This window comes from Cnephaeus nilssonii, assembly GCF_951640355.1.
Source record: "Cnephaeus nilssonii genome assembly, chromosome: X".
NCBI lineage: Eukaryota > Metazoa > Chordata > Mammalia > Chiroptera > Vespertilionidae > Cnephaeus > Cnephaeus nilssonii.
Window position 1 is genome coordinate 12,531,882 of NC_137071.1, and position 16,318 is coordinate 12,548,199.

The 16,318-nt window shown below is 45.6% G+C and overlaps 1 protein-coding gene across 2 annotated transcripts in view; it reads right to left on the minus strand.

The window, feature by feature from the left end:
- The window catches only part of PCYT1B (phosphate cytidylyltransferase 1B, choline), a gene marked incomplete at its 5' end in the record, with an annotated part of 90,771 nt that overhangs the window by 25,106 nt on the left and 49,347 nt on the right, over positions 1 to 16,318 (minus strand). For both annotated transcript variants that reach the window (XM_079765754.1, XM_079765755.1), the window contains 2 exons: positions 7,869 to 7,947; positions 10,373 to 10,524. In XM_079765754.1, coding sequence (XP_079621880.1) covers positions 7,869 to 7,947; positions 10,373 to 10,524 — 231 coding nt within the window. The remainder of the gene's footprint in view (positions 1 to 7,868; positions 7,948 to 10,372; positions 10,525 to 16,318) is intronic.

Sequence of the window (16,318 nt, forward strand, 5' to 3'; positions counted from 1 at the left end):
AAAGTCCTCAGATATATATGGGTATACCAAGACAGGGCTAAAAAGAGGTCACAAATGTTATCAAAGACAAGAATCTGGTTTGTGCTTACAGGTGTCAACTGAAATGCTATGTTGGCAATTGAGATCTTTCTACCCAGTATGATTATGGCTACTCAGTCAGAGACACCAGGCATGGGATGGCATGATGGACGGAGCCTAGGGACCATGATGCTGGCTTCTTGGTTTGTAGACTTGGGCAAGTTTCTTAAGCCTCCGAAGGCAAGTTACTTAACCTCAGTCTCCAAAGCTGAGAAACGAGGTGGCTAGATAAGATGACCTTGGGCTCATCCATGCCACTTCCCTCTCCCTCACTCCTTATCCCCAATTTCCTTCCAATCACCAATCTACGTTGTAAATGTCTCCCCAACTGATGCAATTTTCTCCCTTCTCCAATTCTAAACCAATCTAATGCCATCTTTTGCCACGATTACAGCAAGAGCCTTAATACCACTCTTCAGCGATGCCATGTTTTTGGTCCCCTCAGTTAGCTCTCCCTAGAGCAAGAGCTCAGAGCAGTCTTTCAAAATGCAAGTCATATGCCTACCCAACACGCTTCATTGGCTCTCTACTGTCCTCTGTATTTAATATGTTTTTATTGATTTCAGAGAGAGAGGAAGGGAGAGGGAGAGGTAGAAACATCAATGATGAGAGAGAATCATTGATCGGCTGCCTTCTGTATGCCCCACACTAGGGATCAAGCCTGCAACCCGGGCATGTGCCCTGACTGGGAATCGAACCGTGACCTGCTGGTTCATAGGTTGATGCTCAACTACTGAGCCATGCTGGCCAGGCTACTGTCCTCTGAATTTAGATTCAAATCCTTAACCTGGCCCTGCAGCAGCTTATATTATCTCTTCCCTGTGCTTTTCTCCAGTCTCACCTCAGATGCTCTCCACCTTCTTCACTCCCTAAGCCAAGTCCCTGTGCTACACAGGGGCAGGGGGCACCATTCTCACAGCAGTCCAGGGCACTGGGCAACAGTCTGGCCCTGCCTTGGTCCAGCCACACTGAACTTCAGTGTCCTGAAAGGGCTGGCCCCCTCTCTTTACTCTGCCACAAACACACTCCACCTGGTTAATTCTTGGTCATCCATTGGGTTTCACCTTTAGCGTCACTTCCTCAAGGAAATCTCTCAACCCCTGACTGGGTCTTCCTGTTCGTTATTTCCCTACCAAGGTCCAACTAACTGCTCTTTTCCTTCAGATACCGTATTTTCCAGCGTATAAGACGACTGGGCGTATAAGATTTTCCTGGGTTAAAAAGTCGTCTTATACGCCGGAAAATACGGTATATTGGACTATATTGATGGGATTAGATATAATGGATTAGATATATTGGACTACTGTATTTTCCGGTGTATAAGACGACTTTTTAACCCAGGAAAATCTTATACACCCAGTGGTCTTATACGTCGGAAAATACGGTAGTCCAAGGTCTTTATAAAACAACTTGTTCAATAACTGCCTTCCCGACTTGGCTATAAGCTACATGAGGAAAGGAGCTGCTCATGTCTCATTCTCTTCTATAGTCTCAGCCCCAGGTGACAATTGGGCACTTATAGGGACATTTGGTGAATGAGTGACTCGATGAATATTGATCTCTAAATGCCTTTCCAAATCCAGTGTTCTCTGAAACTATCAAGCGGGGGGAGGGGTGAATTTTCTAGTCTTCTGGCCCCTCCCAGGGTGTCCCTTTGGATCTTTCTTTGGAGATCATCTGCATGTTCGCAGTATCAGCAGCAGGGTGGCACTGCTGATGTTAAAGACAACGCATCCAGTTTCTAATATTCTGTGGCTCAGAGGACAGAGTTGGGGTTCCAACTAGACCAAAAACGTCCTTTCTTCGCCTTCTAAAAAGGTGGACTCCAGAAAACCAATTGGCAGGCGGAGGATGCAAACATCTAAATGCGTGGATATAAACAGCACTCAAGTGACCCAGCTGTGCAGGGTGCTTTGGTGGGTGGGGAACTCTGAGTTGTCCCAAAGCAGGAAGAGGGGAACCTGAAAATAACACCTTGCTGAGAGCAGCAGGGAGCCTTCTGGTGAGAAGTATGTGCCATCTTTCAGCAGACAGATATTTCACTCTGCCCCTGCCTGCTGAGATGTTAAGAAGATTCTCTAGGAATTGACAGGACTACTCCAGCCATGAAGACAGAAGAGAAACAGTCCAGAGATGGAAGACGCTGAGGATGCCTTGCCATACTAGCAGTCAGCAGCTGTGCGTCACTGCAGATTGCCCAGGACCAAACTAGAGAGGGTCGGACCTGCATTACCACCATTTGTCCACCATCCAGAACTGAAATATCATCGCTGTTATGTGCACATAAAGAACTGTTGGACATAGAAATTGGGACTCAAAAGAACTGTTGGCCCAGAAAGAAACTCACTATAGACTGATTCATTTGCCTCTCAGCACAACCATTATTGCTTGTCTCATTTTCGGTTCCTATAAGTGTATTCCTAGTATCACATGAGCTCGCTCATCTAGGGGAAATGATGAACAACATAGACTGATGAACAAGAACAGCATCGATCAGACTGTCGGACCTCAGAGGGAAGGTAGGGGAGGGTGGGGATAAGGGAGATAGATCAACCAAAGGACTTGTGTGCTTGCATATGAGCCTAACCAGTGATCACGGACAACAGGGGGGTGGGGGCATGCATGTGGAGGGGTTTGGGATGGGAATTGGGGGGGGGGTGTTGAGGACAAATATGTGATACCTTAATAAAGTAATTTTTTAAAAAAAGATTCTCTAGCTATTCATGGACTTGAACACATCACTTAGACACTGGTGCCATGAGCTCATCCTTTCTTTGAAGCCACAGGGTGAGGTCTCTGTGACTGAGGAACTAAAAGTTGGCTTTGGGGAGAGATTTGCTTTGGCTGGTTGGGAGGTAGGTCTCTGAAAAAAGCCAAGCCCTCTGCTGATATAATGAGGCACCCGGCTTCCTCCACATCCTAATTATTGCTCTGCTAAAAATATTCAGTAATGAGTATGATCAGAGAACCTTTTTTATCATGCTTTTCAGAATCGCAGCGTTTGGTTATGGAGCTATTTTAAGAAGCAGCAAAGCACATGTTAATGAAGGAAACTTTCAACAGTAGTAGGCAATATTAGAAAGATGATGATGTGGACCTTACAGTCTACTTCATTTAAGCCCCATCTTTTAATCCAGCTTTGCTGCAGGGTTTTGACACGTAGCTTTGATAAGCAGAGCAGAGTACTGTAAACTTGCATTCACGCCCTTGATACCTCTGGCTTCATTTAACGTGATTTCTGACATTCAAAGTAGACCTCAAGTATAAAAGCCAAATGTGGAGGCTTAGGCCATTTCTGAGCATCTTTCTCCCACAGTGAATCCGCTGGCCTCCTCTACCTGGACCCTAAACGGATCTCTGCTGTGGGTCTTCATTGGTGAGGACTCAACAGAGCAGATCAATGGATCACAAGAATGGGTCCCTGTGCATATGAAAAGTCACATATAAGCTTATGCCTGTGCTCCCAGGGCAAGTACAATACCATCTGACTATTCAATTCGGAGATGAGAATTGTGGTGAATTAAACATGAGCACAGTTCCCATCCCCTGAAATCTGGGCAGGCCTTAGTGACTTGCTTATAACAAATTGACTGTAGTATAAATCAGCGGTTGCCAACTGGTGGTCCGTGGGGTCCAAAAGGTTGGCGACCGCTGGTATAAATGACACCAAGTGACCTCCAGTGCTAGGGCAGAAGAAGTTGGTGGCTTCTATCAAGATGTCAAGCCCTCCGGATGCCTCCTCTTAGGACGCACACTCTTAGAACCCAGTCACCACGCTCTGAGAAGCCCATACGACACAGAAGGGCCATGTGTAGGTGCTCCAAGGTCAAGCCCAACTGAACTCCCTGTGGGCAGCCAGCACCTGCTGCCAGCAACAGCTGGGCCTTTAGATAACTGCAGCCCCGGGCAACATCTGACAACAATCGTTTGAGACACCCCAGCCAAACCCTCCGATCTTTTCAGTCACTAACTGGGGGAGTCATTTCTCATGCAACCATACGGTGCTGGATAGCGTAGAGTTAGAAAAACATTGGAGCTATTCCTACACCTAAACTGCTGGAGTTGAGGTTTGACTCCCTAAGATCGGGAAAGCAACTTTTCTTAGCTCACTAGCGGTCATCCACACAGAAGGAAAACCACTACCGAGTGCTTGTCCCTACCCTAGACCGCAGCTGAGGAACTGTCACCCTGGGAAATGTTGATTCAATTAATCCTGGGGGTGATCCGGGGTGAACCAGAATCCCTGGTCTGGAGTCTCGCTACTCTAGGTGAGGTGTATAGACCTGCAGTTTCGAACAACCTGGGAGCTCATTGGAAATGGGGATCTTGGGTCTCACCAGGCCCACTGAATCCAAACCTGCCCTTTGCAAGGATCCTGCAGGGATCTGGAGGCACATTTCCAGTGGACAAGCACGGGTCTCTCTCAGATCCTTCAGAGCAGTGCTAGAGAAGGAGCAGCTGGCTCCCAGCTCAGATCTTACAAAGACTTAAACTGATGTAACTGATGCCCCAATCCGTTCCTCCCCCTCCCGGACCTGTTCCTCAGCACCCTTGTAAGTCCGACGTGTATGGGGCTTCCTTTCTTAGAACTCCTTACAAACAAGATCAGGCCTCCCATTCTTCCCCAATGCTCCTCACCACTGAGGGAGCCCTTTCTAAGAGCAGGGACAGATCTGACCCCCAGCCTCGCTGGGGGTGACCTGGAGCTTCCCCACCTCCAGAGAAGGTAGGTGGAGCTAAGAATCCAGGAGACTGCATTTCGCCTCTAAAACAGGCTCTTGTGCAGGCTCTTTTCAAAAAGAATACGTATGAAAGGTAAGGCCTTCACCGGAAAGGGCCAGGCTTTGAGGAGTACAAAAAGGGTTTTCTAAATTCCAGACGTGTCCCTTTAATTGTTAAGACCAAAGGCAGAGTGGACTCAGGTCCAGAATGTTTTACCATAAGCCCAGGAGTGGGGAAGACATGAAATTGAAAGGGGGCAGTTTCCTGTCTCTAGGAAGAAGAAAAGCCCCTCCTGGTGTTGAGGGAAAGAGCCCAGAGAGGGATGAGGAGGCAGGCAGCAAAGCCAGAGAACGTGAGCAGGACCTGTCCCTCGCCCCCCCACTCAGGTTCACAACCCTGGGACTGTCACCCTGGGAAATGTTGATTCAATGAATCCTGGGGTAACCCTAGATGAACCCGAATCCCCGGTCTAGTTTCTTAATACTCTAGGTGAGGCCTATAGACCTGCAGTTTCTAACAACCTGGGAGTCCTCAGGGGCAGGGAAGAGACCCCGAGAAAGCCCAGAGCAGAGGAGCTGGTACCCAGTTTACCTCCAAAAACTTTGGGAGGAAATGTTCTCACAGAGGCCCCATGCCAGTGGGGGGAGGGTGGGACCAACACGGGTTCAGTGCCAATGGCCCCCCAGGAACAGGGAAGGTGGCCCTGATGGCAAATGTCAGCCATGGAGGTAGCTCCAGAGTAACGTGGGGTGTATTAGACATCTTGAAATCCTTAAGTAAAGCACCTGGCAATTCATAGAGCATCGGCATCATGCCAGCTAATGGCTTAATGCACGTAGGACGGTATGCAGGGATGCACCTACAGCACCTGTCTATAGATGAGATGTATGATAGAAAGTAAAATAGCAGAAAATAAACCAAGGCATTAAACATCTACCTCTGCACCTACCTTTAGCTTAAATAACCAATTCCAGCCCACCTCTTCCTTACCCTTCCCTGTTCTCAGATTCTCATACAGCCATAGGCTGATGGGAGGTTTATGGAAGGTGGTCTGATGAAGGACAGGAGGTGGGAAAGCTGAATAATGCAGATGACTATACTACCCGCTCCATCTCGGATAGCTCTATTTTTTAGGGTCAGAAAAGCCATCTGACCCTGTAAGAGGATAGAAGTAATTACCTTTTCTCCATCTGTCTTTTTAAGCAATCCAAATGGATATAATCTGGGGAGGCAGGGGAGTTTAAAAATGCCAGCAATGACTTTGAATTCTTGGGAGATTATCTAAAAGTCTGTGACACTGCCGAAACTGGTTTGGCTCAGTGGATAGAGCATCGGCCTGCGGACTGAAGGGTCCCAGGTTCAATTCCGGTCAAGGGCATGTACCTTGGTTGCGGGCACATCCCCAGTAGGGGGTATGCAGGAGGCAGCTGGTCGATGTTTCTCTCTCATCGATGTTTCTAGCTCTCTATCCCTCTCCCTTCCTCTCTGTAAAAAATCAATAAAACATATTAAAAAATAAAATAAAATAAAAGTCCGTGACACTGACTAAAAACCTCAGCTCAGAAAAATGACAAGGATTGGATAGTGAGCATACGGCAGAGACTATTTTCCATTCTCCATTTGCCCAGAAGAACACCTACAGCTTGTGATTTATATTCTCTTGCCTGTTGTAATTATACAAGAAAAATTGCAAATTCATAGATATCATTGTAAAGATCTTTCATTCAGATCATAGTCATTTTTGAAACAAGTCAAATGGCATGCCCTTATATCTCTCACCGAGATTCTGTTGGGCTGTGAGACTATGATGGTTTAGAGTACTGTAGGCACTTTATTGCCCTGGTCTGGAACCAAACCTGAAATATCTCCGAGGAATGCCGGTAATTCTGTGGTCAGCATCTCCTTCAATAAAGGGGTGTGTGAGGGACTCAGAGCCAAGATACCAATGAAAAGCAAACAAGTTGGATGCAACAATGATCCAGCAGCATAGCAGTAGGAAGAGAGAAGTTGATGAAGGAATTAACTCCAGGGAGTCTGCAGTAGAAGGAAACCCATCTCCCCATCCCCCCAATAACTCCCTTGAGTTGACCAGAGTCTCGGACCTTAAATCTACCAGACCTGAGGCCCTGAACCTAACTGTCCCCTATACCTGGGCTCCTGAGCATTAAAGAGAAAAAAAATCAACATTATATAGAAAAATGTTAGTTACATGCAAACAAGTGGTTAGAATAAGATGGAACTTGGAGACATTGTAGAAAATAGGTCTACCTTTCATCTAGCGCCAATTAGGTACAGCGGTATAGCGGCAGATTCGGAAATTACCGAAAAATCGGAACAGCGGTCTGGTAGGGTTAACAGAAAGGCTCAGTGACAAAGGGGACAACTTCCAAAGCTCAGGCACTATGTCTGCCCTCCACGACAACACTTGACAGTTTTGGCTAGAAAATACAGGGTGGCCCCCAAAAATGTAGCCACACTTTAACAGCTGCTAGCTCCATTTAAAAAATGAAATGTATTTAATAAGCACTGCTTTTATAATTATTCAAAGTGTGTGTATACAACTTTTTTGAGACATCCTATATTTTACCGGATTCTACAAAACTTATCCATGCTTTCTGTCCTCTGCATGTGGTTCTCTGAGGATATTATTGTCACGTGACAAGATGATATACGGCAGGACTGACTTTGCAGACAAGGAGTCCAGGTGGTTAATTAGCCAGTTATCTGTCATCTTCTGGAAGGAACTTTCTTGGGAGGATAACATGATTTCATTGTGAGGACTTCATTGTGAATGAGGAAAATGATTGCCCTTTAAACCATTGGGTCCTGTGAGTTTAGTTTGATGAGGCCTTAAACCGGAAGTTGAGTACTTTGGGGCTCAGGTTAACTCCTATATAAATACCAAATGGGTGTCTGCACCATTTAGCACATGTGAACAGAGGCTTGTAAAGGCTACTTGGGAGATCTCTGAAATTCCAACTTGTAGGTCTATACTGAAGACCTATGCCAATGACACACTAAACCTGATTATTGTGCCACAGTAGACAGGGGAGCCCGGAATTCCTCACCTGCTTCCTTTATGTGCTTGTAAACATCATCTGAGCCAGCAGATGAGTACGGAATGTCATCATGGGCCACAAAGTCAATCTGTTAGAGAGAGAAGAGTGACGTCACCACTGGGGTGGATGTGCATGTCTGCGATTTGAAAAGGCCTTTTTGAAACAAAGCAGCTGTAATAAAGCAGTTGAAATAACCAGTTTATAGTGTGGCTTGGAATCCTTGACTGGAAGGTATTTCCAGCCGTCTCCACGTCTGCGAGATGATGGGAACTAGATCGGTTTCTCTCCTTCGCTAGTCCCCCTTTCTCCTACCTCTGACAGTAGGTTTTCTTGGCCTCCTGTTTTTCTGCCTCTAAACTGTGTCCTTCAGAGAATTCATTCATTCTTCACATTTGAGTCGCCGCTGCTATGATGAGGAACCCAAGTCTCCATTTCCTGTCCCATTGATGGCAATAGGCACTCACACTTAAGTGCCATCTTACACAGTACGATGGAAATGAATTTAGTCTGATGAATGGATTTAGTCTCTTTTCTCATTTGATTTTTCATAACCACATTGTGAGGTAAGTAGGGCGCATATTATTATTTCAGTTGGGACATAAGGCTGCTGAATCTGGAAAACTTATCCGATTTGCCCAAAGTCACCCTTTTCTCTCTTACTACCCCACACTGTCTCTTTAAAATCCATCTATCTGGAATTTCATTCATCCTGAAGACTGGTGCCTCCTTCCAATGGCACCTCCATTTTCCCAGTTCACCTAGGCCCTAAACACCTTGGAAGTGGCCTCACTTCCTCTCTGTTGCTACTACACTAATCCAGGGTCTGGTTACCTGATTATTGATAATAATTTGTACCTGACCTTCCTCACTACAGGCTCCTGTCCACGTCATTCCTCTGTCACATGGGGGATCTTCCTTAAACAAAATTTTCTCTTTGTCATCCTTGTGCCTGCTGACTTTACTAGTTCTATTTCCTCCTTCATCAAGTAAAACCTCCTTACCTACCTTTCAGAGCCCTTTATAACACACCTACACTCCACCTTGAGAGGTAGTTTGGAATAGCAGTTTAATTTGCATGGATATGATTCTTGCCCCACCACTTACTAGCTACATGACTTATAAATTGGTGGTAAAGATTAAATCCGGATTTCTCAACCTCAGTACCAGTGACATTTTGACCTAATCATTCTTTTGGTGGGGTGTCTGCCCTGTGCATTGTAGGATGCTTAGTAGCACCCCTAGCATTTACCCACTAGATGCCAGTAGCAACCCTCTGGTTGGGATAGCCAAAAATGTTTCCATACATTGTCAAATATCCCTTGGGGGCCAACTCGCCCCCACTTGAGAATCACTGAATTAAATGCTATAATTATGTTTAAGTGTTTAAAAATAATAACTGGCACACAGTACTCAATGTTAGTTATTATAATTCTATTCTTAGTACTCAAACTTAGTTCCTCCACCTGTCCAATATATGACAATAACAACTTCTCAGGGTAGCCATGAAATTGAATACAATTTGTGTAAGAGCAAAGCACTTAGCACAGGGCTGGGCACATAGTGAGTACTCAGGAAGTGGCAGCCATCATCACCATCATGAGTACTTCCATAATGCCTAGCACACGTTGAATATACAATAGATGCTTAGTAAAAATGTGTCCGTGATTGCTGGAAGCAAATTATATTGTAGTTCTTCCTTTTTCTTTTTATTCTTGCTGGGAAATTGTCTCCTCTGCTATTACCGATGCACATTTATCAGTGTTCTCTATTCTCTTCTGCATGGTGAATTTAAAAATAGACAAGAAAACTCTTAGAACTGCTTAATCTTATTTTTTTTTTTGTGCTGCTTATAAAAGGAAAGAATAGCTCCTAATGTGGGTCTGGTAGGGAGATACAAAGCACATAATTTGATGCAAATCAAACGAATTTTTCGTGTTTTCAACTAATACAAATCTTATATCAGTAGGAGTCTCAGGGTCACAAAATCATAGATATAAAGTTCTTTCCTTAAAGGCTGACCCCTGCCCTTCTGGATAAGATGTGTGTTCATTTGTTCCATGAAAAATGCTGCCTGTGAATCTATAAGCACAAATAATGACAGTGGTGATGGTGATCATAATGACACTTTTGGAGCTCTTGCTATGAGCCAGCCACTGTTCCAAGGTTTTCACTTAGATGAGCTCTTTAGATCCTCAAAACAGCCCCAGGAGGAAAGCACTAATATCACCCCATTTTACAGTTTAGGTGAGTTCAATATTTCGCTCAAGGTTAGGGAGAGATAGAGTCTGTAGTTGGACCTGCTGGGGTCTAGCTCCAGAGCCCACACTGAAGAAGTGAGAGGGTATCAGTCCCCAGGATCGGGCAGGAGGGAGGGGCTACATCAAGTGACACCCAATGGCCGTTCCTGAAGTGACCTCTTTTAGGAATTGGTAGAGTCTTTGGGCTTTCTGGGTACTGGCTGCAGAGCCAGACTCCTTAATTCTGCTACTTAGAGAACAGGGAAGAGTAAGTACCTTGTGTTTTTCCAAAAACTCTGGTGTGAGCGTCCATGGAGCATCTCTGATGACTTCGTCTACGTAGCGACAGTGTCTGAGAGCTTCATATCTCTCTGCTTCATTCATCACGGTAAAACCTTTGAATTTGTGGGTAAGGTCGTCGCTGCACACTGAAACAGGCAAGCGCATTAAATGCTGTTAGCTGGCCCGGGCCCTGATCACAGCCTTTAGGTACCGGCATGGCTTCTTTAGCAAGACAAAAGGCGCTCCGGCTCGCTAGGTGCTTTGCATAATCGAACTCTGTTTTCTCCGGGAACAAAGGATCAGGAAAGGGAAGGAAGCGGAAATCCAGCAGCAATCAGAATTTCATTTCAGTGCTAATTACAACTGCATTCTCCGCGGTGGCTTTTATTAAAATTATTCTCCACACTACTAATGTGGCTTTCATTTGCTTTTTATTTCCCTAGCCCATCCTTCAGTGAAAATTACTATTTAGAAATAAAATGATCAAGTGGAGAGACAGAGAAGGGAGAGAAAGGAGAGGAATCAAGAGGCCTGAAGGTTTGAATAATCAGTTCCAATTCCTTTATTAGATCATTGTACATAGTAACCCAAGTGTGACTCACGTGCGTGTGCACGTGCCTACGTGCACAGCATACTTCTGTTTCCTGGATTGAGTGATAGATCCTCCCTTCCCCCAACTGATGGACGGAGTATGACGTAACCTGTACCTGCAGCATAGACATTCCTGAGCACCTAACCGGGCACCTTATATGGACTGTACATTGAACCACCAATCAGCACCTGTTGCCAAATACCCTAAGCCCCCATTCCTAAGTCCCTAGGTCCCTAATCATGTGCCTTACATGAAACCACCAATCAGCGTGTGCCGAGTGCCCTAAGCCCCGCCCCTTCCGTTTCCTCCCCTCAAAAGGCATGTTCACCCCGGCACGTGTGCTCTTTCTCCTTGGAAGGTAGCCCGGCAGGGGTCTTCTCCTCCAATAAAGCCTGTGTCCTGGTCTCCTGGGCTCCGGCCCTCTGTCTCATCTTTCATTGAAGACCAGTCCTGACACATCCGGCCACACAATCTAGAGGAGGAAGTCATAAAATACCAAGTCTGCTCTAGCAGAGTTCATCCTTCCCACATCTCTTATCCTCTCTAGATCTCAGGTTCGTTCTGAACCCTTACATGGGGCTGGTAATAACCTCCACGATCAGCCTTAGAATGGAGTTTTTGAGAATTTACATAAAAGTGCTTTGAAACAAAGGGCACAATAAATACTATTCATTATCCTATGCAGAATATCTTTTTTGTTGGCAAAGGCAGCTTTCCGGAGCTTTACTACATACATGTCCAGGGAAAATGTCATTGTGGGTACAGTCCCTACTTACCAGTACACCCTAGTAAGAGTCTTGCTGCAGTGGTCAGATTACCCCGACTGCTGCTGCTGCTTTTTTTTTTTTTAATATATATTTTTATTGATTTCAGAGAGGAAGGAAGATAGAAGCATCAATGATGAGAGAGAATCATTGACCGGCTGCCTCCTGCACGCCCCCCACTGGGGATCGAGCCCACAACCCGGGCATGTGCCCTTGGCCGGAATCGAACCTAGGACCCTTCAGTCCACAGACCGACGCTCTATCCACTGAGCCAAACCAGCTAGGGCCAGACTGCTTTTTAAGATGAGTTTTTTTCTTTCCCCGTAAGGTATTATGAACACACAATAAATGTACAAATTTTAAGTGTATGTGATACGTTTTAAAAACAAAAAACGTTAGCCCTGGATGGGAGGCTCTGTTGGTTGGAGCATTGTCCCATACACCAAGAGGCTGCAGGTTTGATTTCCGGGCAGGACACATACCTAGGTTGCGGGTTTGATCCCTGGTCTGGGCAGGTACAAGAGGCAACCAATCGATGTTTCTCTCTCACATTGATGTTTCTCAGTCTCTCTCTCTCTCTCTCTCTCTCCTTTCCTCTCTCTCAAATCGATAAGACATATTCTTGAGTGAGGATTTAAAAAAATGTGATCGCTTTCTTGGAACCAAATTGTGATCCATATTCAGGACCAAATCTGGCGCCAGAGCCAGTACAGCCTATGGCCATGCCCGGGATCCTTGGAAAAGCTCCTGGTGCAGCCCTCCGACACTCCACATCCAAACCATCAGCAAAACTGCTGGCTGTGCCTTCACAGTGAGGCTATAAGTCATGTTCTTCTTACCACCTTCACTGCTCCCTTCCAGCCCATTCACCACCTCTCCCTATGGGTTCCTGCAGGGGCCTCCTAACTGGTCTCTTGCACACCTCCTGTTCTCATCAGCCACAATGATCCTGGTAAAATTCGTTCAACTCTGCCATTTATTTCCAGGCTCAGAACTCTCCCCATTTCCCCCAGAGTAAAAGCTAACCTCCTCCTGTGACCTACAGGCTCCTCCTATAAGAGCCACACCTTCACCCACTCCTTGCCTCTTTGATTGCATCTTTTTTTTAAAAAAAATGTATTTCTTTATTGATTTCAGAGAGGAAGGGAGAGGGAGAGAGAGATAGAAACATCAATGATGAGAGAGAATCATTGATCAGCTGCCTCCTGCACACCCCCTACTGGGGATCGAGCCCACAACCTGGGCATGTGCCCTTGGCCGGAATCGAACCTGGGACCCTTCAGTCTGCAGGCTGACGCTCTATCCACTGAGCCAAACCAGTTAGGGCTGCATCTTTTATTTCATCCCAGCCCCTGGCTTCCTTGCTGTTTCCTGAAGCCACTGGAATACTCTTCTGTAGGTCAGAGCTTCACATTTTCCGTTCCCCAAACCTGGACAGCTCCGTTCCAATTATCCATAGGGCTCACTCCCTGCCCTCCCTCAAGTCTTCCCCAACCACCCTATTCTAAACTGTGACTCCACCACTGCCACTGGCAGTCCCAATCCCCTCCCCAGTTTACTTCTTGCCATGCGCTTGTCATCATATAATTGTCTTATTTAATTTTGTTTATGGTTGGTGTTCTACTAAAATATAAGTTCCCTGGAGACAGGGACTTTTTGTCTCTTTAATTTTCTGATGGCCCATAGTAGGCTCATAACAAATATTTGTTGAATGAATTAACAGTGCCTGATATACGTATATAGACTAGAGGCCCGGTGCACTGGGGGTGGGTCCCTGAGCCCGGCCTGTGCCCTCTCGCAGTCTGGGACCCCTCAGGGGATGTCCACCTGCCGGCTTAGGCCCAACCCCCAGGCAGTCAGACATCCCCTCTAGCAATCCAGGGCTTTCACAGTCCGGGACCCCTCGCTCCTTACTGCCCGCCTGCAGCAGAGGTGGGAGAGGCTCCCGCCACCGCTGCTGCGCTCGCCAGCCATGAGCCTGGCTTCTAGCTGAGCAGCACTCCCCCTGTGGGAGTGCACTGACCACCAGGGGGCAGCTCCTGCATTTTGAGTGTCTGCCCCCTGGTGGTCAGTGTGCATCATAGCAACCGGTCATTCCACCGTTCAGTCAACTTGCATATTAGGGTTTTATTATATAGGATGCTCAATAAACGTTTACTATTATTTAAAATAATAGATGTCTATTTATCTGCAGGCGCATTTCAACACCATACATGCAAATAAGAGGCCAGTGGGTCTCTAGATACACACGTGTATGCCTATATATCTCCTATATATATTTCCTTAGATGCTGTATAGACATATATAGAATACAATAGAGAAAACAGTATAGTGGTGGTTTATATTACTGTAACACTATCAGACACATGGCTGACTTGAAAACCTCGATGAATAGCAGAACTATCTAAGGACATTGTTAAATTTAAAGATGAGTGGGCCCCACACCCCATGATTTTGACTCAGTGGGTGCTATGGTCTGAATGTGTCCTCCCCAAATTCATATGTTGAAACCTTAACTCCCAAAGGTAATGATATGGGAGGTGGGCCCTTCAGGGGTACAAAGGTCATGAGGGTGGATTAGTACCTTATAAAAGAGGCTCCAGAGGGCTCCCTAGAACCTTCTACCATGTAAGAAAACAAGAAGGTGCCAGCTATGTATCAGGAAGAGGCCTCTCACCAGGAGACCATGTCAGCGCCTTGATCTTGGGCTCCCCAGACTCCAGAACCATGAGAAATAAACTCCGGTTGTTGTTAAGCTACCCAGTCTGTGGTACCTTGTTGTAGCAGCCTGAACGAACTAAGGCAGTGGGTCTGGAGTGGGGCCCAGGCAGCTCCATTTTTCACAAGTTTCAGGGAAAATTCTGATGCATAAAACATATGAAAGCCCCTGAAGTATATTATGAACATCTTGAGTAAAGAGCCCAGCCGGTTTTTGAATCACCCATCATGCCTAGCTGTCGGGTGGGGGTGGTGTGCGGGGCAGGGAGTAGGGCCATAATGACTATGTTATGTGTATTGATTCACTGACTGTGTTAGCTTTTGATTCCCTAAATAGGAATCATTTATGAGCCAAGCTATACAATTTAAACATTGATCTAAGGCTTTAAATGTTCTTTTAGGTCTTTACTAAAATACTACCTCAAGAATCATATTGAGCAGAAATGGATTTCAGATCCATCAATTTTCTATTTTAAATAACACAAAACTAGCCCTAGCCAGTTTGGCTCAGTGGATAAAGCATTGGCCTGCGGGACTGAAGGGTCCCAGGGTTCGATTCCCATCAAGGGCACCTACCTCAATTGCAGGCTCCATCCCCAGCCCTGGTCGGGGAGCCTGCTGGCGGTAACCAATCGATGTGTCTTTCTCATACAGATGTTTCTCTCTGTCTCCCCCCCACTCCCCCACTTCCACTCTCTAAATATCAATGGAAAAATACCCTCGGGTGAGGATTAACAACAGCAAAAAAGAACATAAAACTAGGCTGGGTTATATCCCACCCCCCTTTTGAACCTGCACCTGAGCAATTTGGTATAACTCCTAGATGGCAGAGATAATGGCCTCCTGACCAAGCATAGAGAAAACAAACATCCTGTTTATGCCAACACAGGGTCCTATTTTCATACCCCAGAAGTGACCTCAAGAAGCAGCTGAACATGCTGACCAGTTATTGTCTAAACATTAATTACACCCAGAGCAGCACTGTTGTTCTTGAGTCTTGGCAAATGCACTCTGACAACCAGATGGAGAACTCGGAGGCATGGTGTTCCATGGATGAATTCACTGAGCTATCTGGGAGCTCACGCTGCAGCTAACCTATCCTGGCAGCTCACTGTACTCCAGATATTACCAGTACCCCTACACTTATTGGGTGATCACTTCATAAGATACACTGAGTAGCCAGATTATTATGATCTCTGAACGCATAATAATCTGGCCACTCAGTGTGTGTGTGTGTATATATATATATATATATATATATATATATATATATGTATGTATGTATTAGAGGCCCGGTGCATGAATTCGTGCATGGGTGGGGTCCAGCCAGCCTGGCCAGGGGGAGGGGACAACATAGGCGGTTGGCCGGCCTGCCTGCTGGTCAAACTCCTGGTCGAGGGGACAATTTGCCTATTAGCCTGTTATTATATAGGATATACACTGAGTGGCCAGATTATTATGCGTTCAGAGATCATAATAATCTGGCCACTCAGTGTATATTACTGTCTAATCGCTAATTGAAGTATAATTGAAAAATATATATTTTTTTATTTTTTTGAAAAAAGTTTTAAATTAAAAAAAATATTACCAGTACCTCTCAGGAGAAAAAATATAACATAGGGGTTGGACTTTGGATTTGCTTTGGGTTCTAATGCTGGCTCTGTTGTCCCTGGGAAAGTTACTCAAACTCTCTAAGCCTCAGTTGTCTGTCTTTAAAACATGGCAAAGTTTTGAGAAATCAATTTGATCATCTGTATGAGCTCAGTAACGTTTGCCATTTATTTATTTATTTTTAAGTATATTTGTATTGATTTCAGAGAAGAAAGGAGAGGGAGAGAAAGAGAGAATCATTGATCGGCTGCCTCC